This window comes from Dasypus novemcinctus, chromosome 29 (assembly GCF_030445035.2).
Source record: "Dasypus novemcinctus isolate mDasNov1 chromosome 29, mDasNov1.1.hap2, whole genome shotgun sequence".
Classification (NCBI taxonomy): Eukaryota; Metazoa; Chordata; class Mammalia; order Cingulata; family Dasypodidae; genus Dasypus; species Dasypus novemcinctus.
In genome coordinates, this window is record NC_080701.1 from 18416366 (window position 1) to 18438087 (window position 21722).

The 21722-nt window shown below is 38.3% G+C and overlaps 1 protein-coding gene across 1 annotated transcript in view; it reads left to right on the forward strand.

Annotated features, from left to right (window-relative positions):
• The window catches only part of UNC5D (unc-5 netrin receptor D), a 245011-nt gene extending 223767 nt beyond the window's left edge, over window positions 1-21244 (forward strand). The window contains exons 16-17 of the mRNA XM_058289814.2: window positions 2999-3177; window positions 15573-21244. Of these exons, the coding sequence (XP_058145797.1) occupies window positions 2999-3177; window positions 15573-15777 (384 nt within the window). The 3' untranslated portion in view covers window positions 15778-21244. The remainder of the gene's footprint in view (window positions 1-2998; window positions 3178-15572) is intronic.
• The last annotated feature ends 478 nt before the right edge of the window (window positions 21245-21722 follow it).

Sequence of the window (21722 nt, forward strand, 5' to 3'; positions counted from 1 at the left end):
TCTCTTATCTTTCTTTCAAAAGTAGTGAAAGTTGGGGGAGGGGATAATCTGTTTCTTATAAAATAGATGGAATACTTGGAATTTCTATTTGATTTACAACTCCTAAGCTAACCAGGTAGCAGCCGCTTATCTCAGATGTGCAGAGCATAAAAATCTACTGTTCCTCTGCAAATTTAATTTAAACAATCAGAAAATGTGATGTATCTACAGGATTCTTATTGCTCAGCCCAGATGTCTTTTAGAATGCATCATAAATGTTACATAAAGTAGCATCCTTATGCATAGAATTTATTTAAATTTGGAAATTTTATGAGTGAAATGGGAGCCCATTTATTAAACTATAGTATATCAGAAAAATACTTGTTTTTAGACTCAGCTTCACATAATATTTTATTCACCTTCAAATAAGACCTCTTTGTCCAGCTTTTTCTAAAAGTATCTGGCAACAAGGTAGTGTTTTTTCTGCCAACAGAAAAGACAGGGCTTGGCTGACAATTCACAGGTACCATGAGAGCTTTCAGGAGCCAACTCTCTGTCTCTTGAGACCCTTTGGCATGAATGCTTTCAGTGTTTTCAGTTTCATTGGCAAGCCACCTTTTTTCTGGTTAACATCCTTTGGTGGCATTTTACAATGACAGTTACCATGTTGACGTGGAAAGAATTCCCCCAACCCCCTAGAGGCTACCATACTTTCAAGTCGGGAAGTATTCAAGGAAGCAAGTCTAACTTGATTTGCATTTTTAGAGGCTAGAAGAAAATTTTATAAACCATGATAAAAAAGGATGTATCTTGTAACCTGTTTTTATACAGTAGCAAGCCTGAGTTGGTTTACTTTATAACTACCCAATATAACAGTAGAGAATTGTCCACTCTGCCTAGAATAACCATCTATGCACCCAGTTTTTATTCAGTCAGTGCCTACCCATCTCTCAAGTCCAACTCAAAGGCCTCCTCCATGAAGCCTGAATGCACTCAGAGGGCTTCCCTGTACTTGTTTGAAGCAAGGCAGTATAGTGAACTCAGTACTGGTTTATGTACTAACACATCAGAATTCAGCTATGTCACAACTATTAGGGTAAATTTTACCAAATTCTGTGTCCTTTCTGGTATTAAACATTCATAAAATTGTTTAGGAAAGTGAGGCTCATCGGTGTCATGTAGCATCCAAGGTCACTAAGCCTTAAAAGGTGTAGATTTAAACTACTCCAGAGCAAGGTCTTCCTAATACTAAAAACCATCCTTTTTCTATTAGACCATGCTGACTTCAAATACCTGGAGAGCTTTGGTGAGCATTTTTTTTCTATAATATTCTAGGAAATAGAACTAAAGCCAGTAAGTAGAATCTATTTAATATGCTAATGTGTATTTCAAATTTCCAAGAAAAGGATATAAGATGCAGCATTTCTCAGATGTATTTGACCATGGGACTGCTCATTCTTGGAACATCTTGTAAGGTATGCTTTTGGAAATGCTAACTAAAGACCTTGTGTTTCGAAACACAGCCATCAAAATACACTGATGTCAAATGGATACAGACAACATTATCAGTCATTGATAAAAAATCTGCATGACCAAGTTTCCTCATTTAGTATGTTTTTGAAGGAATTAGACCCACCAAGTCTTTTAGTGGATAGCTGTGTGACCCTGGAGCACCCCCGAAAAGGGCCGCAGCAGGAAGACACGGAAGTGTTGGAAGAAACATCAGGGCATGGATGAAGGAGGGCAGAGGCTCCAGTTCCTGAAGAGAAAAATAGCTTCTCAGGGTTTAAACAGTTCTAACTAGTTCCCAAACCCAAAGGCAGATCTGATGCTTGAATTCCTCTTGTTTGATTTCCTGCTGCTGCATAACCCATTACCACAAATTTAGCAGTTTAAACCACCACCCATTTACTACCTCACAGTTGTTGTCAGTCAGAAATCCAGGCCCAGCTGAGCTGGAATCTGGATCTCAGCAAAGCTGAACTCAAGGTATCGGCCAGGGCTGAGGTCTCCTGTGGAGGTCAGGGCCCTGTTCCAGGCCTGTGCAGGCTGTGGGCAGAAGTCAGTTCCTTGAAGCTCTAGGGCTGGCTTCCCCGTTTTCTTGCTATTGGGTAGTTGCCTTCAGCTCCTGGAGGCTGCCCTCAGGTCATCACATGGCCCTCTAAGCAGTTCACCACAGGGTGTTTGCCTGGAGAACTGCCCCCTGACAAGCGCTGCCTGGTCTCTTACAGCCTAACCTGATCATATCTCTCTTGAGTAACTGATTAGATACCATAATAATGGCCACAAATTCCCTTTTCCCACATAACATATCAAACTCACAGGATTGATTCAACTAGATAATTTTTAAGGTCTTAAAGTTCTGTTAGTCCACATGAATTGACCAGCAACCTTAGCCACCCCAATCTGACCTCTTTTTTGCACATGATTTCCCATTAACTATGATAGTCTAATTGTGATGATGTATTGAAATAACACAGCCTCACTGGAGAGCTCTAAATTCAAGTCAGGTTGGGTGCCACCCCACAGGCAGTCTGTGTGTTATCTCTGCCAATGGCTGGCTCTGCTTTATACAGCAATTAAATTCTGAAACAAGACCAAACTGGTTATTATAGAATCATGCAACTTTAGGACTGGGGGGAAGAAAAAACTTTAAGATGGTCAACATAGAGGCTGTTCTCTTACTGATTCTAGATCTATCCCCGAGAGCTGAACAGAAAAAGGTTCTAAGCCAGCTCCCACCTGCCTGCCTTTGAGATGTTGAAAGCTAGCGATTGTGACTCCTGAGTGAAGAAAGCTGTCGTTAAGTTCCAGTAACACAAGATTTATTAGTTACTAGAATTTTTTTTCACTATTTTAGAGGATAGGGGAATCTGTCTATCTATTTTAGAGGTCTACCACAGCAGGCAGGCATTCTGTGCATGCATGTGAACACGGATGATTTTTATACATATGTAAAAGTGTTGATCGTTAATGCTGTCAATTGGATCTGATCACACTTTCCTCATTCTGTTTACAGAGTGACAGAGAAACCATCACATTCTTTGCACAAGAGGACAGCACTTTCCCTGCACAGACTGGTCCCAAAGCCTTCAAAATTCCCTACTCCATCAGACAGCGGATTTGTGCTACATTTGATACCCCCAATGCCAAAGGCAAGGACTGGCAGATGTTAGCACAGAAAAACAGCATCAACAGGTAACTGGGGCACCATTGAAAGGGTTTTACCAAGAGAGCTTTGATAAGAAATAAAGTGGGCCTTGATAAGTTTATAGAATCCTCTGCCCAAGTTTCCTGTGCAGCTGGGCTAAGTAAGTGGGCGAAGAGTAGGAATGTAACATGGTGTGTGCTTTCCTGCCACCCCACTCTGCCGATGGAGACAGTATGGAAAAGTCAAACATTAGTCCTGGCACCATGTCCAAGTTCACTTACTGGGTTATTCAAATGGGGCTTAGACTGTGCATCTTGGTACTTTTGAGCAGTCAGATCACAGGTATTCTTAAGCTAGTGGTATAGCAGCAAAGCAGCAAATGTACTCACATCCCACCCCACCAACAGGTAACCTTAACCATAATTTATCCCCTAATTGGCACATATTCAGCCTGCAAAAGTGAGATCCTGAATATAAAAAGGAAGCCAGAGGATATTAAGTAAGCAAAAGGTGCCAACTTAGCATGTTGCTCAAACTGACGCTACTTGTTACTGTGCTAATCTTGAAGTTGAGCTGAGCATAGAGAGAGCTGCTTTATTCCTTTAGATGAGAAAAAAACAGTGGTGAGACTTTCCAGGGCATCAGTGATGGGGCAGACAGATTTGGGCTCATCTTAAGGGGTAGCTAGCAGGGAGGAGGCACTGACAGATAAAATCTCTCACCACTCTTCCCTCCACCACCTTATACCCCAAAATGAATGAAAACAAGAACAAGTTATTGCCAGAACCATTTTATTTCCCTTTCCTTTGGTATTATTATCATTTTTTTCTTTTGAGGCAAAGCCTTATTTTCTTACTGTTTGGCTTGCTCTGTCATTACCATTTTTTGTTCATTTTCATAGACTTCCTACCTGACTCTTTCTTCACTGAAAGGGAGGTAGATGTCTGCCAAGAAAGAATAGAGAGCCATTCTGTTTCAAAAGGGATCCCAAATCCAAGAACAAAGGGCCCAACTAGAAAGCAGTCAGGCTCAGAAAGGAGAGTCAAGAGACGAGACGTTACTGCGAGAGAAAAATGAATTTACAGAGACAGGCAGGACCCAAAAGAATACATTCTTGGGAAGGCATATATTCAAAATGAAGGCATGCAAAAATGTATGAGTGTACAGGAAAAATAATTAGTTTGAATATTTCCCAGCAACTTTGACGAAGGATAAGATGTCTCCATGACCGTGTCAAGTTCACTTTCAGATCAAATTTGGGACAAGAATAAAAAATGAACCCAGGGAACATACTTTGGTGAAAGCAAGCATTAGTTCTAGCTCTACTATCAAATACCAGTGTACCTAAACAAGTCACTTACCATCCTCTGTTTCTTTTTCTTCAAATTCAATTTAAGGAATTTGAATCATATTAACACTATCAGACTTCTGGCTCTAGGAGCATATTATTTTTATAATTTAGAAAAAAAAATTGCCACAAATTACCTATGAACCCTTGAATGCTGACATTCATTTGCTGAATGAGTGTGTGCAGATTCCTGCCTTGTTCCATTTTATTCTCCAATTGCGGGACACATAAGCAAAATAAAACGAATCCCTCCAAAGTCAACTTAGGGCCTAACATACTAGAGAATGCAGTTCATACTGGGAGACATAAGTTTCATTTAGTGCCCAGGCACTAATGAGAAGTAAATGATTGTGCTGGAGCAGAATACGACTTCAGTTTCCTGGGTCATGAAACTTGAGCAGTTGGTGTGCCAGTTTGCTTGTGTTTATTTTTTTGTTTTTGTTTCCCACTAAAACCCCATCTTCAGGGAAGCCTAAATTTTCTTGACATAAGTAACTTAAATGCCCTACTTTATGAGAAGTTTCTAACCCAGTACCCAGAATATGGCAGATTTTCATTAAGTGTTAGTCACTAACCTTGAAATTTTCACAATTAATAGCAAACTAGAATAGCATGAATACATATAATCGACTTCTAAATTTAAACCTTATTTCATTAACACATTCAGCCTCAGTGAGCAGCATGTCCTACCCTCTTTATTCTCTAGTTTTACTCTCCAAAAGTGGTCTAACTGTATAGTGGAAATCATTTAAACCAGAGGTCAGCATATTTTTCTGTGCCAAATAGTAAATAGTGTAAGCCATGTAGTTTCTATCGTAACTACTCAATAACTATTCAACTCTGCTGTGATAGGGTGAGAGCAGCCAAAGAAAATATATACACAAATGGGCATCCCTATGTTTCAATAAACTTTATTTACAAAAAAAAAACTGGTGACACGCCAGATTTGACCTATGGTCTAGTTTGTAGACCCCTGCCTTCATTTAGCAAAACGTCTATAGGATTTTATTGATTCAGGCAGGGTAACAGGTAGAGCGAGTCACCTCCTTCAGCTCTGTGTCCTAACCACTTCAAAAGTGGAACAGTACAGGGTCTTTTCCTTGAGGCTGGTCTGGTTCCAGCAGAGATGGCCATCAAGGTATTTAGGGGACACCATTTAAAGCCACCTTGTACCATCTTAGCCAACTCTCATTAATTCATCAAGTTCCTCTTATGTTTTAATTACTTTACAAAAGCATAACTTTTCCCTCATGGAAAGTAACATATGTAACACGTCTGGCAGGGCGGGGTCAGATGTAACCCCTACAACATCACTGTTGTGTGATCCAAATCACTGTTTTTGTTCTCTTATGGTAAAAAATAATATCGTGTGGAACTAATGATCAGTGTGAGTCAAAAGAGAGAAATTTAAAATTGTCATTATGCCAATATTATCAGATAAAAAAGTTATTCCATAGCTTGAGATTTGGTCAACTCTGGGATCATAACAGAAAGATGCTCACGAAGCACATAACGATGTCTTCCTTCCTACAGAGAACTCACCAGCCTTGATCTCATGACAACTCTTACCTCTTTACCCTCCTTTCCATTTCCAAAAGCATTAAAAAACTGGTAAAACAAGAGCCTTCAAATCATGAAAAAAGAACTTTCAAAGGGAGTGGAAGAAACTGTGGTTTTTATTTTATTGCCTGTGAAAGTGCTCTCGTACTCTCTTTTTAGTAAATGCAAATGTCACCAATGAGCATCTGCCTTTTTTGTTCAACAAGCTTCCACCAAGATATGGATGGGGAAGAAAAGATAGGGAATATAAAGATAAAAGCTTAGCAATCCATGAGCTTTAAGGCTGACAACACAGGTGACCTTGCGACTTCACTGGCATATTGATGATGCTAAGTAAGCTACAGAGCAAAGAATGCCACAGAAAACAGGTGCCATTATGGATTCTGTAAACAAACTTTGAATATAACTCAGATCTGTATTTACTCTATTCCCAAAATGAGATTGTATATTAATTCTATAAATTCAGCTGCGATAGCTTTCCATGTCAATGCTCTTGGCTCCTTGTGATAGATAGTTGGGTGGGGCTGCGAAAGGAAGAATTGGAAGTGTAGGCTAGATGGTAGCCAGCAATGGAAAAATATCATCTAACTGCTCCAGCTAGGAATATTTTCCCCTATCGAAATTTCCAAAGCATGTACATGTACGTGGTCCATCTTTATTTTCTAATTACAATTAAACAGCACCTAGATGGTGATATCTACTAAGAAGAAATTGAATAGTCTGTGGATGAATGACATGAACTGTTTCATAGAATAGCACACATGACCCTAAAAACTTGCCTTATAATGAACAGAATTGATAGGAAGAAGCATCATTGAGTTTAAAGCTGGTCTTAAGAGAAAACAGGCTAGATGGTTGACTTTCTGGAGGTTTCCTGTCTTTTCTCTCAGGTCTCACCTAGTCCCTGAAACTGCGCTACTAGATAATACTTCTAGGTCTCATGATTTTCACACTCCAGAAACCCTTGTGGAAACAGAGCCAGGGTGACCAAGTTGCTATGGGAACTACTGGATAAAATACATGAGCTTAGGAAGGGTGGGTAGATGAGAAGCAGCCAAATGGAAGAAAGGCTACCAAGATGGAACGCAGCAGGTAAATGACATCTTACTGTTTTTCCCAAGACCCTCCCTCATAGTGTACCTGTTTAAAAATTTGTAAGCACTTCCAGAGTAACATATTTCCTATTGTCATCTAGTAAAAAATTTCAGGGGAAGTGGATGTGGTTCAAGCTTTTGAGCTCCCACCTACCATATGTGAGGCCCCGGGTTCGGTTCCAGGTGCCTCCTGGAGAAGGCAAGCTGGTACAATAAGCTGACACAACAAGATGATGCAATAAGGAGACACAGAAGAAAAACATTGAGAGACACAACAAAGCAGGGAGTGGATGTGGCTCAAGAGATCGAGCACCTCTCTCCCACATGGGAGGTCCCAGGTTCACTACCTGGTGTCTCCTAAAAAGACGAGCAGACAGAGAGTGCAAACAATGAGGGTGGGGAAATAAAATAAATAGAATCTTTTTTTTAAAAAGTTCAGTCTTACTTTGAATCTAGGTGTTAATGGGTGATGGTATAAAAATCTTGAACAAATGGAATTCCTCAAAACTCCATGGCTTGTTTTTCTACCAAGTCTTTCAAACAAGCCCCCTAAGGAGAAGCAGGGTCATTTCCCATTGAGGGCATCTCCTTCCAATCCCTCTGCTCACCTTCTTCACTGGATGCCAAGGAATAGTGAAATGGCCAGAGGGCAGAGGAGAGCCACAAGACAGCTTCTTCATCACTCTTGGAATAACTGTTGAGAATTCATGACAGGGAAAGGAGTCCCAGTGTCAGTTTTCTTTGGGGGGTGAAGGAAGAAGGGAGGAAAAAAGAGAGGGTAGAAGACGAGTCCACACTGCAAACGTGCTGCGGAGGCAGGCCCTAAGAGTGATCTCACCAAATGAAGCACTCTTGGCTCTGCAGTCTAGAGCCCCAAAAGCACAGCCCTAACCTTTCAATAATAAAAACAGATGCAAAACTGTCACTTCCAAAGCACAGCTTTCGTGACTCTTCTAAGGAGAATGAATACATAGGGTGAGAGAATGACATAGGTCTTTGGAGGCAAAATAGGATAAAGCCCAAATCCCACTCTCTGGTTCTGGCCCAGAATACTTAATGCAGGGTGTGAAATTTGAAGAGCCCCTGCAGTGAAGCCAGGGGGACCCCACACGGTACAGTGGTGAATGTTTGGGCTTCATTCCACTGAAGTCAATGAGTCGTGAAACTGTCCGCTAATATGAAGCTACAAACAGCCAGCCCTGGGACAAGTGTAGCCATGAACAAGCTGTAGATGGTTTGCAAGTGGCAGGTGTCCATCCTAAAGGCCATATGGAAAAGAAGCTTTTAATGTTCCTCCAAGAGAAACAGACTCATGTTCCCACTGTGAGCTGCAGGGGATGGTGGAAGGTGACAGGGGGCATTGCATTCCTCCCAAGCCAGGGGGAAGGAATAGGTTTCCCTCCTATCAGCTGATGTACTTTTCAGGAATTATGGACATACCAAAGCCCCTTTAGAGACTAAATAACTCCCTTCACAGATGCCGTCTCAAACAGTAGTGAAAAAGCTGACAATGTCAGTACATTTCTGGTGCTTTAATAATTAGAGAAAGTGAGGTTACAGGAAGGATTTTACCTCTCTCATATCAGTGTCCATTCAGTGGCTAAGTATTTATTTTTGATCATTTGTAAAGCTTTATTGAAATACAAACTAAATATTTTGCAAAGTGAGAGACAGTAATATTTCATTCTTTGCTCAGTCGTATTAGTACCGTGGACTTTCCTCTGAGAATAAATGGTTTTGATTCTATTTCACATTCAGGATTCTTGGAAATGTCTCTGGGTTACTGAAGAAGATTTACCTAAATGAGATGAGACCTATTTTTCCATGCTATAGCCCAGTTCCTACAAAAGTGGGGATTTGATTTGGTAGCTCTCATTGCCTTTTCACTTCCCAATTTGAGAAATGGGATAAACTGGGGACTAGAAAACAGGGTCTACAACTGGCCTTATGCTCATTTGGCAACTCAAGGCTTCAGCGTTATAACACATCTTCCAAAGAAGGAAGAATCCTTGTTCTTCCCTTTTAAGAACTAAATAATGAAACAGACTAAAGGGTACATAAGAGGAGAATTTTATTACCAAATTGCTGGCTTAAGAGAATTAGTGCACCACTCTTAGGGCAAGGCAGAAAAGAACTCGGTTTGTTTCTCCTTGCCTGTATCCTTTCCTTTTGGGCTCTCTGGCCAGCTCCATTTCACTTGAAGACACAGTTGGGCAATAGGCAGAGATTATATTATGGTACGCATTTAATGCTCATTCGTTTAAAAATGAAGCACTAGCTTATTTTATCCCAAAGGCTATTGGGCTATTTGTTGAGTACCCAATGAGATTGAAGTTTGGGGATGAAATCTTGATGAATGGGCCAATGCTTATGATGTCTCCAATTACTTCTGTTCAGTGTAAATGACTTTCTATTCTATTTGCATTTAAAGAACCATATAGAGGGTTGGTTTTGGTCACATAAGTGGCTTTCATTAAATGAGACAATTAGGATGATAGCAGGGATATTAATACTTTTTCATTATGACTGTGTTCCAATTCCCTATTTGGCACTATACAGTAGGATTATGGACTGTTCTTGTAATGATATTTCCCAATTTATTATAGGCAACAACTTAGTCTTCACTTTTTATGCTATGAACTACTCAGAAAAAACATGTTTTTGAAAGATGCTTTTCAAGGTTAAAAAATAAATTGAGTTAGTTATAAATGTCAGCAGCTTCTAGAATATAAATGAATAAAATTGCCACCACACTATTACAGTGGCAAGTATTTTGGTGATCCTGTTTACTTGAAAGTGTTGGGTGAAAGCCCAAAGTTCCGAATCAAAGTATGGCACCTACCTTCTATGAGGTATCTTCTATGCTAAGGATGTTAGACTGCAGGTTAAATATAGTCACCTACTCTATTTTAGTATGAAATTCATTCTCACAATTAGTAACAGGAAAAGCTTATAGCTTGCCTGTTCCTTGTATTAGAGACCAGATAGCCTGGTTCTGAGTAGCTAAAATAAAACTTTGTTATCTAGAAGCCAGAATGAAAGTGGGTCTCCAAAGGCCACCTGCAGATTGACAGAACCTGATGTTGAGGGAAGAACACTGAGCAAGACAGACTCAGATGCTTTGAAATGTCCTTGGTAGCTTCTTAGTGCACTAAAATAGAGCCTCAGACAAGTGCCTTCTTCACCACTAATGTTATCTAATCTCTTGGTTAACTGATTGAGGATTTAGATGTTACTAGCCCCAGAGGCATTTTTATTTGAAAACTGCAGGAATTCTCAAAAAACCTAAATGCTTTCCGCCTACTAAGGGAAGGGTGTTATCTCTAAATTCAGACTTTCACTACTTTTCTTTTTCATAAAATTAGCCCTGAATCGCAACAGTTTATGAAATCCCTTTTTGGCAGAGTTTTATCATTGTCCCGCATTTTTTTTTCTTCTTCATGCCCAAAAGAGAAAACATAAAGCACAATAACTATTTCCAAAAATCCTCAAGCCTAACCTAAGTTCCATGGTTAGTTTTAGTGTGGTTATTTGTTAGAGATACATTTTGAAAACTGATAATTTTGTATGAAAGTTCAGAATGTTATCCCCATACTCCGTTGTAAGTTGACCTATGTTTCACTAATGCAGTTCCTAATTCTATCCTGGCTTCCACATGGGAAGCATGGGATTTTAATTGGGTCCAGAGGATGAGGATGGAGCAGTCTCATAAAGATGAAGTTAACCATGGTAATAAAACTTTCCCTTTCCCTATCCCCAGGAACTCAGGTATATAGAAGACATTCAGGCTTAACAAAACACAAATTTAGTAAACCATTACCAGTCAATGAACTTACATAGATAAAATTTATCCAGCTGTCTGTGAAAACTTTCTGATGCTTGTACCTGTCTCTGTGTATCTGTGTTTTTTAGTGATTTTTCCAGAGGACAGAGATAAAGCCATTGAGTGTATAGGGCTTAGGGCAAATGTATGTCTACTGGAGACAGAATGATTCTTTAGTAAATTCCTAAAATTTAGACATTAGATAATCTAATCTGCATAGTATGCAACATCTTCTTGAAGCCATCAAAAAATAAATCTTATTTTTCAAAATTGCCTAAAGTCAATCAAAATTTGAGAAGGCCATGACAGAAGAGTCTGAAGTTTGGTGAATTTAAAAATGTAACAATTTGAGGCATCTAAAATAAGTCTAATAAGAATTCATGCCTGGAAGCATGTTTTTGAAAGAGAAAGAAAAAAATAAATTAATCAGTAATACTGCATTTACTAATGTTTTGGTTTCATTTTTTTTTTAAATCAAAGACACTAGGAAATTGCTTAAAAGAAAATAGTGCTGGGAATTCTGTTTTGTACTATTAAAAAATGTTCCCTGAACTGTGTGTACATTACCTGCTGCTGCCCAAATATACTAGCATTATTATGAACAAAAGTGGATCACATAGATTGGGGTCTGCAACCAGCTTCACAAAAGGTAGGAAAAGCATGACTAATAAAATTAGCAGGCACCAATAATTTTAAAAGGTAGGTTTAGAGAGAAACAGATATATCACATATCAGTTTTCAAAAACTCAATGCAAATACACAACAGTGTGATTATACTAAATACCACTGATTGTACACTTTGGATGAATTTATGCTTTATTATGTATCAATAAAATTGATTTGTTAAAAAAATAGTCAATGGAAATATTCAAATAACTGGCATTGGTGAAAAATAAAAGCATGGGGGAAAAACCTCATAATGCATTCGAACACATGGAAGCAGTAAAAGTAGCTCAACTATCTTTGAGGAGTACCGTGTTGTATCAGGATTTCATAGTCCTTTTATATATTATTCTGATATAGAAACATTTAATAGGATGTCTGATCATCAGATCGCTGTTAGTATCATTTTTAATAAGGCTGATATAAACCTATTTGTATCTCCTTCAATTAAGTAAAATTTGAGACTCGTTTGTTTTATGCTGAATGTGCTCTTGTAAATTCAAAGAATAAGTCTAGAAGTTGCTTTGCGGAGCACATCTCACTTGCCACTATATGTTGAGAGACCTGTGCCAAGTGAGAGTTGAATTTCTGCCTCTTTTGATCATTTAGCTTCCTTTAGCTCTGGATGTCTATTCTATAGATAAAGACATTTGCAGGCCTTTTCAGACCCAGTTGACTGGCAGGAGATACTCTCTGAATCTGCCCCTCTGCCTCTTGTCAGGTGTGCTTGTGACACCCTCCCATACCACATGGGTTCATGATAGGATTAATATCATGTCGGGACAAAGATTAATCAAAGCATATATTCTTTATGCCTCTCGAAGTTTTATTGTTGCATTTTGTGCCCAGGTCTTTGAAATGGGTAAGATCCCCATTTACTGACGAAAACACTCAGAGTGCTTGTGGCAAGGACATAATCCTTTGGGATTCAGCAACTTTGGCCTTCTAGGGGCTTACTTCCAAATGGAGCACAAAGCAGAAAGCTTAGTCCAGTCTTCACTCTAATAGCTGTTAGCTGTGGGCATTTAGTTTGAGTTAAAAGACAAGTTAGAACAAGTATTGGCACACAACCTCGTTTTTATAGCCCATGAGCTAGGAACCGTTTTTGCATTTTTTTAACAGGCAAAAGAAAAAAATATATATATAAAAGAGTTATATTCATGACCCATGAATTTTATGTGACATTCACATTTCAGTGTCTCTAAATGAAGTTTTATTGAATCATAGCCACACTTGGTTTATGATTCACCTACGGCTGCTTTCTCCCTACAGTGACAGAGTTGAGTAACTGTAACAGGGACCACACGTAGTCCACAAATCTAAAAATTCTTGCTCTCTGGTCCTTCAGAGAAAATGGTTGCCAAAGCCTATTATAGAATAAATGTGGTAACTTTTGGGCTAAGAGAATCCCAAGGAGTCCAGGCACTCCCACGGGACACTAGTCCACTGATTCCAACAGGAAATCTAAAATATAAACCCTCAGTAAAATTATGGGAAAGCTAGTGCTGCTTTTATCACTGGGATGGCTGCTCTTATTTTTGATTTTGAGACAATGTGATCATAAAGAAATTACCCATGCCCAAAATTAAAGTATGTCTATCATCATTAGTCTCATAATGGATGTTAAAAGGGATCGTCACACAGATCTTCAGAATCCTCTGAATTTGTCTCTCTCCTAGCTAGTTTGTGTTTTGCCTGAGTGTTGGTTGGAGAGTACCAATGTACCTATAGACCTCAAGATATAGTAACTTTCCCTGCAAACATCCCACATGGCCAGGAAGAAATGGCAATATTCAAAACTAAGTTCTTAAATAAGAGGAACTAGGATCCCTTCTACTACTCAGCAAAGTTTGCTCTGACATTTCTATTAGTATAGAAGTGAAAAAGACATTTGATTCCAGGGCAAAATAAGAAGGAAGGGGAAGGGATGGGAGGAAAGGAGTGAAAAAAGAAACTAGGAAGAACATTTTTAAAGCTACTCTTCTCCCTCTCTCTAGTAAAGAGAAAGTATATATGGGACCACTCTGGTTAAACAGCCTCTTAAGATCTATGAATAAAACAGCACTTTATTCACTGATAATTGCTGGATGTGCGTGTATATATGTGTGTTGCTAATGAAAGATAATGTGCCCTTATAAGCTTGCCTTCTCTTCCAAGTGCTTTTCTCTGCATGAGTCTTGTATGGGATTTTGTATGTTGGGTTGGTGATGGCAAGTAATACCATCCTCAAAAGAGGCCACTCTTAGTTGATTCTGGAAAACCTTTGTGGCTCCTCTCAATTTGGCCAGAGGTGACATTCCCATCCCTGCTGTAAAAGTCCCTGTGAAAAAAGTGACCTTAATCTTTCATGCTGCCTTGGCGTTCATCATAGCAAAATTGTCTAAGAGGTTAGCATTTTTTTTTTCAGTGAAGATCCCGTATCATCTGAAAAAAACCCATAATAATCAATGACTCAGCCTATAGCTATTGACTAAACACCTATCATTGAGGTACTGGTATTACAAATACTTTTGTGGATTCAGAAAATTATTAGATAGGATCCTTCCCCTCCGGGCATTTGTAGTCTCACAGGAAAGGCAAAGCTCACGCATGAAATACATAAGCATTTTACCCAAATGAAAGTTTAAGTGCAAGCATAAAAAGAGTTCTGAGAAGACAAATTATTTCAAACAAAGTGATAAAAATTGAACTAGATGCTGAAGGAGCATAGAATATTAATAAACAGAAAATAAAGGGAAGGAGTGGGCATTCCTAGTGGTTATTATAGGATAGGGTACGATAGGTAGGATAAATTGAATGAAAGCAAGAAGTAAATTACTAAGTCAGAATTGATGGCTCAAAGGGTGAAAGAAAACTTAGTAAAAATGTCTTTAATGTCATAGCTAGATTGAGGCCAGATCAAGGAAGGCATTGAAAAGAAATAGAAACTTGATGCCTGTGGAAATGGAGCACAAGGTATATTAGAGAGTTTGGAACATAAAGATCTATAATACTTTTGCTCTGATTTTGGCCACAAAGTGTTAAAAGCATAAATTAGAGAAAAGTAGTATGATTGGAGAGGATGGGGTGAATCTGATAAATGTGTCAAAAATAAGGGAAGAAAGATTATAAATGGAAGAGTCAAAAATAAATTTCCTTTTGTGAGAGATCAAAAGAATAGTTGTAAAATTACTGAGATTCTTGTTGAGTTAGAACGGGAGCCAATGGAGATTCATGGAGATGATATCAACTTTGAAGCATATTGAGTTTGAGGAGGTGGAGGGACATCTAATTGGAGTAATCCAAGATTATTTGGAGACTTGAAACTGGCTCACATTGGAAGTACAAATATAGACACTGTCAACTTGGAGTTTAAAACTCTTCCATCTAGAGTTGGGGGGGAAATACACCAAATATAAGATATGGACTATAATTTATAGTAAGATTTTGATGATTTTTTAAATAATTTGTAACAAATGTCTCACAACAATGCAAGGCGGTGGTGGTGGGTTGATGTATGGGACCCCTGTGTGATGTTATGCATGTTTGTTTTGTAAGTTCACAACTTTTACCATACACTTATCGTTTATGTATGTGCATGTATGAATGATGTACTTAAATGAAATTTAAAGACAAAAAACTATTCCTTTTTTTTAATTTGAGAACTTGCAAGTTTACAAAACAATCGTGCATACAGTACATTGCCCCACCACCAACTCTTCACATTATTGAGACACATTTGTTACAAGTGATGAAAAACATCATATTACTGCTATCTAGAGTCCACAGCTTATATCTGGTGTATTTTCCCCACAAACCATCCTGTTGTTAACACTTTGTATTAGAATTGTATATTTGATGCAGTCATGAGAGAACGTTCTCATACTGTTAACCACAGTCCAATTACGATGATTTTTATTCTTTTATTTTTAATTTTTGCTTTGTTCTTTTGTTTGTTTGACCTTCTTTATCTAGGAATTTATCGTATTTTGCTACACAAAGTAGCCCATCTGCTGTCATTTTGAACCTGTGGGAAGCTCGTCATCAGCACGATGGTGACCTTGACTCCTTGGCCTGTGCCCTTGAAGAGATTGGGAGGACACACACAAAACTCTCCAACATTACAGAATCCCAGCTCGATGAAGCAGACTTCAATTACAGCAGACAAAACGGACTGTAGTCCACTTTCTCTCATAAGACAGAGCGATGATGGCCAGCTTCGGGACATTTGCTTTAAATGGGAAAGAAAGTGGCAGCTTCCTGCCCAGTGGCATTTGGGGAATTCAGCCTTCATTTACAATCAGTGAGAATCCCTGATTGAAGAAACTGAATTTTATATAGGTAAAATCCATTAACAGGTGTCTCCTCAGAATCTACACCTTGGCTAACAGTCAAACTCCTTATATTTGGAGTGGCAAGGATGAAAGTAAGGGGCATAGCTAGATAGAAATAGCTCTGGGAAAAGATTAGCTACAGTAAAGCTAGAAAGGCAGAGATGGAATAAGTGCATGTTTTGAAACAGGTTTTTAATGATGTGCCCCAAAGGGCCAGCTGATTCTGGTACCAGATTGTCAGGGTTTTCTACCACCTGGCATCTCTGATGTCGGGAATCATTGTAAAACTGGCTTTTAGGAATGAAACACAGTTGCCAACCCATTTGTATGACTTCAGCAATGCCAAGAGGAGAATGAGTGTTGAGAACTTAGAATCTGAGTATGTTACACCAGCACCAATTCCCTGTCTACTCTAGCCATTGAATGGAGACAAGATAGAGCAGTGAGAGAGATCACACACTGGTATCTCCCACCTTCATTTTTCTCCCAAAGACAAATTTGCCCACATTATTTCCTTCCCTTCCTTACCTATTATGGCAGACAGGAGAGGTTTCCAGGAACATATTTATTTAGGCTTTTCAATATGGAAATTTATTTATTCTAATTGACAATGCAGGACCAGCTCTATTCCCAGCTAAGCCCATCGAGTGGCATAGAATGTTGTTTTAACACAATTTATTACATGGATTGGAGACAGGAAAGGTCAAATCAGGTCCAAGGAAACAGGAACTGCAGGTGTCACATGCTTCAAATAAGCTATAATTCTAGAAGGCAGGTGTTGATCTAGTTCCCCAAATTGTTGTAATAGGGGATGAAGGATTTTACTATACCTTTCAATCCAGGTTCCTGAAATTTTATAGCCTTTTGGTACTATGTCATCACAGAAATTCTCAACAGAGTTATAGGTCATCCTCCTTATGCATCTTGGGACATTAGCAGATAGTCTTTGCTGTAAACGATATCTAAGAAAATAAACCTGAGGAATACCTCTACCACAGCATTCCAGAAAACCTGATGCATTTTTTAGGGAGCCTTCCATCACTGATAACTCAACCTCACCAGTATACTTTCTCTATAGCACCATTAACAAATGGCTACCATTTTTTAATTTTTTTATAAAATAGGGAACAGTGATATTATGGAGAATTGAAATCTACAGATAACTCATAACCCTCATCTTAGCCCTTTATTCCAACATTTTGTCCTATGTAATCTTTTCTGAGAAGATGTCCTGGTAGACTAAAGATGAACAGATCTGTTCCTGCTCATCAGCTGGTGGATGTTTTAACTAGCTCTCCACAGTCAGAACAACCAGAGTCCAGGATCTAGATTAACCCACAAGGCAAAGGCAGTTAATCAGCTACTTAGAGTACATTAGAATAAAGTAAAAGTAGACAGGAAGTGGGAAAGAGAGAGAGTACTTGGCAGTGGGGATCAAAATTTTTTAAACATTTTCACAGATCCCTTATAAAAAATGTAAATCTCTACCCAAGATAAAAAAAAAAAAAAAACACTGAAAACAGGTTGAATTTATGGGTAAGGCATTGAAGAATGCTTGAATGTGTTGGCCATTTTCTCTAACTAATGTGTGGTTTATAGAGTCTCTTGTAATAGATAGAAGGCTTTGCTACAAGAAATGCAAAAGCATCTAGGCTTTTCTCAGGAACCAAAGGCTTACTGTATAGAACAAACAAATCCTCTTAGAACTGTCAAGCATATTTTCAAAATACCATATCTAGATCAGGAAAACATCCTTTTGCTACTGTGCTCAACTTGTTTATTCCTTCTAGGAGATAATAGAGAGAAACCATGAGAGTGTAATTCATTTGCCATCCCTGATATAATTTCTGAAAGAGAATGAGGTAGAAGTAGATGGTCAGTCACTATAAACCAACTAAAGCAGTGGTTGGCATGAGTGGAATGAAGACAGAATCGTTGTTAACTATTGAGAAACACTGATAGAAAAATATTATAGAGACTTTGTTAGTATCCATCTCAGAGGACTCTTTTTTTAACCATTTTACCCTGTTTTTCACCTTCCTTAATAATTGGCCTTATTGTTTCATCTATTCTTTGAATCCAGACAGGTACTTTTTAGATTTTTGATACATTTTTTTAAAAATTTTAAAACAGACAAAAATTTAAATAATTTCCTTAGATTATTTTAAGATGAGATGAGATTATGGTTAACCCTTGAATATCTGGAATTTATTCCTATGCATTTTTTCTGTTATTTTTAAGATTTTAAAATGTACTTGAACATTATATCATCATATAGAGGGACAAAGGAAACAACTTAACATGATTCATCTCTGATTTCAGCCCAATTCAAATTTACCCTGCGGTCTATTTTGCTCCCTATATAGACTTCTCTCTTAATTCTTTCCACTACTATCATACGTAGGATTTGTACAGAAGCATGTGAAATTCTGTGGCCATTGCATATCAAGATTTTGCAGTATTTTACAGTAGAATTCCAAAGAGAACCCATGTTTAATAGTTACAGACCAAGGGAGGTTAGCTCACACTTCAACTTCTGGTTACTCACTGTGACCAGAACCTTTGTTCTGTTTTGATATTTGCTTGTCACAAATGCCAGTTTTGAAAGAGATTTATTTACTTGTCAGCCCATGGCCTTCCTTACTTTAAAAGTCTTGTTGCCCTGGTGTAAAACGAACCAAAAATTTCAAAGGGGCCCTTAGTACTTGGTGAGATACTTAAAAGTTTTACAAAATATCCCACTCAATGCCAAATCTTTCAGTCCTCAAAGGCATTTAAGTCTAATAATCATGCTTTCAACATGACTTAAAGCTATGCCACCAAAATGGTGCACTTCACAGCTTCGCCAGACTGCAGCATCATAAAGTCAATTTACAGTTTTTACAGCATTGCTTGTGCAGTCTTACTGGTTTACTTTATATCCTTTAAGCCAAAAGGAAGCTTGCTCTATGGATTTAAATGCAAATTTCATTTGCCAGTTCAGGAAGTCACATAAAACTCAGATGTGCTCCCACAAAAATTTTATTGGCCTTTTTTTAAGAAATGGAAAGAAATTGACACAGTTCTCTTTAAAGAGGGGAACTTTACTGTTTGTTTTTTAATTATTATTATTTTCTCCAACTGCAGTTGTTATCCTTTGCCGTAGTCCAGATATTTTTCTTTCAGTTGACTTTGAGGGGATATTAAGTCAAATCACAATAACAAGGGTTCTCTTTGGTTTACAGTTCTGGATCTGTTGCAACTATGTTCTTTGACAGAAATTCTCAATATCAGGATTAAGAAGCAAAGGTAGAATATTTAAATGGAATAATTGTTTGGTTTTAGATAGTCTCCTTTTGCCTAACTTCTGGCAAATTTACCTGTGAATTTCAAAAGGTTATAAAATTTTTCATCGTGCTTTTATTTTTTCCTTTGGCCATTTCTCTTCAAGTTCTTAGTCCCTCTGCCCTCTATAAATGTGTTGAAAACTATAGCTATCAGACGTGTTGAAAAGTACCATTCTCAGAGAGGTCTCTTCAGCTCTGAGAAGGTCAGAGGAACTGTGAAAAAGCTGAAAACACGCCTCTCGGGCCCATTTTAATTATTTTTCTTCAGTTCTGACTCCTTAGTAGCTCCCATTGTCTGGACAAGAGGTGCCATCTACAGCAAATGAGAGAGCAAAATATTGTCCTAAAAGATAGTGACACAATTTTATTAGCCCATCGGTGTTAGTTGCCATAGAGCTGTATTTAAAAACTGATGCTTTAGCCAAAAGATGAATGGCCACTGTTTCTGCAGTTTTCACTGTTTTGTCTGCATAGAATTTTCCTGAACTACAGCAAACTGTATTTTGTCAAATGTCACAAAAGTGAAAATGTTACTAATTTTAGAGGTGTTGCATATTTTGTGTTTTTACTTTCCAAACTCTTTCAAAAGCTGCAGTTCTAGAGCTGTTTGGCTGTATCGACAGCATGTGGTGTTTTTGCAAAAGCAATTCTAGGAGAGCCAGTGTCTACCGTGGACTCTTCACATCCCCACTCCAGGGTCAGCAACAAAATTTGAAATCGCCATTCGTGTGCTGTGTTTCTTCGAAAGATAAAAGGGGATGGAAGTCAGACCTGGCCCATAGTCACTAGTGTGTAGTACTGTGATCTGAAGTAGGAAATTTAACTCACGTAGAATAATTGTGGTTTTTGAAGCAGCTACTCATTGGCATTTTCCTTTTGCTGTGAAGATCATGGATTTGGAATGTCCTCATGAGGTGGGCCTGAGACAGAAACATTCAACTTCGTGCCTTGGGACCCACCCTCCACCTGAACCCAAAGATAAAAAAGGCAGTAAGCTTCATGTTTAGACCTGAGCTTAAAATGCTCATTCCCCCACCCCCAGAGTTCAGCAGGGGGTATACCTTTTTTCCCAGAACGTTAATGGCTTTGAATTATGAAATTTGGAAACCTAATTCTTCACTTGAATGGCTATAGGTGTCCAAAACCCTCTCAAAAGGCATCAACACAATGGAATTATCCTTTTGCCTCAAATTCTGCTAAGCCTAAAAAGTATTCCACTTATTTCAGACATTATTTACATACAGATGCCCAAGTTGGGAAAATTAAATTCCTTTAAAATTTGACAGTTAAGGTGGGTAAAGATTTAATAGAGATTCTGTTGAAATCTCAAAAAGGAGAGAGGATTTTTGAGGGGGGTACATTGTAAGCAGAGTATCCTGCCTTACAATCCCATGACTGAAACATTGACAGTACAATCAGAAATGGATCTAAGTAATTCTGATTATCTCCATTGGTGAGCCCTGATGATGCTAAAGGGAAATCACCCTTTACCAGGAGGTACCAATTTGTTTCAACCTCTTCAGAGGGTAACTAAAAATTTCAATTAAAAAACCCTTCCCAGAGCTAATCCTGGCTGCTCCCTTTCAGAAGTTCTCTGTGTGAAAGTGGGAAAAACTCAGCCTATGGGAATTTTCTGTTCAGGAAAACAATTTTCTTATTATTTTAATTGGAACAAAGACTCTTAAAATGCCCCCTTCTTCATAACTTTATCTGATTGGTACAGTAAGGCTTGACCTAGAATTATTGTAAACATAAGCATTTAGATGAAAACTGGCTAATTTTCCTGACCCAACCTCAAACACTATGAGTAACTGATTAGCTCCATTTCTGCATGGAAGAATTTTAAAACAGATTTCGTTTTGTTCTCTTGAGTTTTGGAAGGTGTGTTGGGGGGAGGGGGAAGGTTCTTCCAAGTGATTCATATCTCAAACCCATCCCACTCTAAACTTTTATTTGATGTGTTCAGAGCCAAAAAAAAAAAAAAAAAGAGCAGGGCTGAGCACTTACTTTGACATGAAGCTGAAGGAGTGAGCAAGCCAGAGGAGAGAGTTTGAATAAAGCATGGCCTTGGCTTCATACCACACTTTTTGTGCCTTGTATTATCAATGTAAATTCTGAATGTTGTACAGTAAATATTTGGATGGACTTCTTAGAAAAGGCTGCACTGGCTTCTTTTTCAGCACATGTACATATCTATAAATATATATACATATATATTTGGTAATGCCAAACAGCTGTGTTATATTGTATTGAACAAAATGGACGGTTTGGATGTTTTATGTAGTTTGCAAAAAAAAAAAAACTGGATGGTTACAGACTTTTCGAGATCAATGTACAGGCGTAAATTACTGCATATCAGTTATTTATGAATAAAGAGTCTTTTATGGACATTTTAGGATACTCCATGAATGAACTTTGAAATCCCAAATGAGGTCCCCTCCTCTACACACCTCCTGCCACACCCT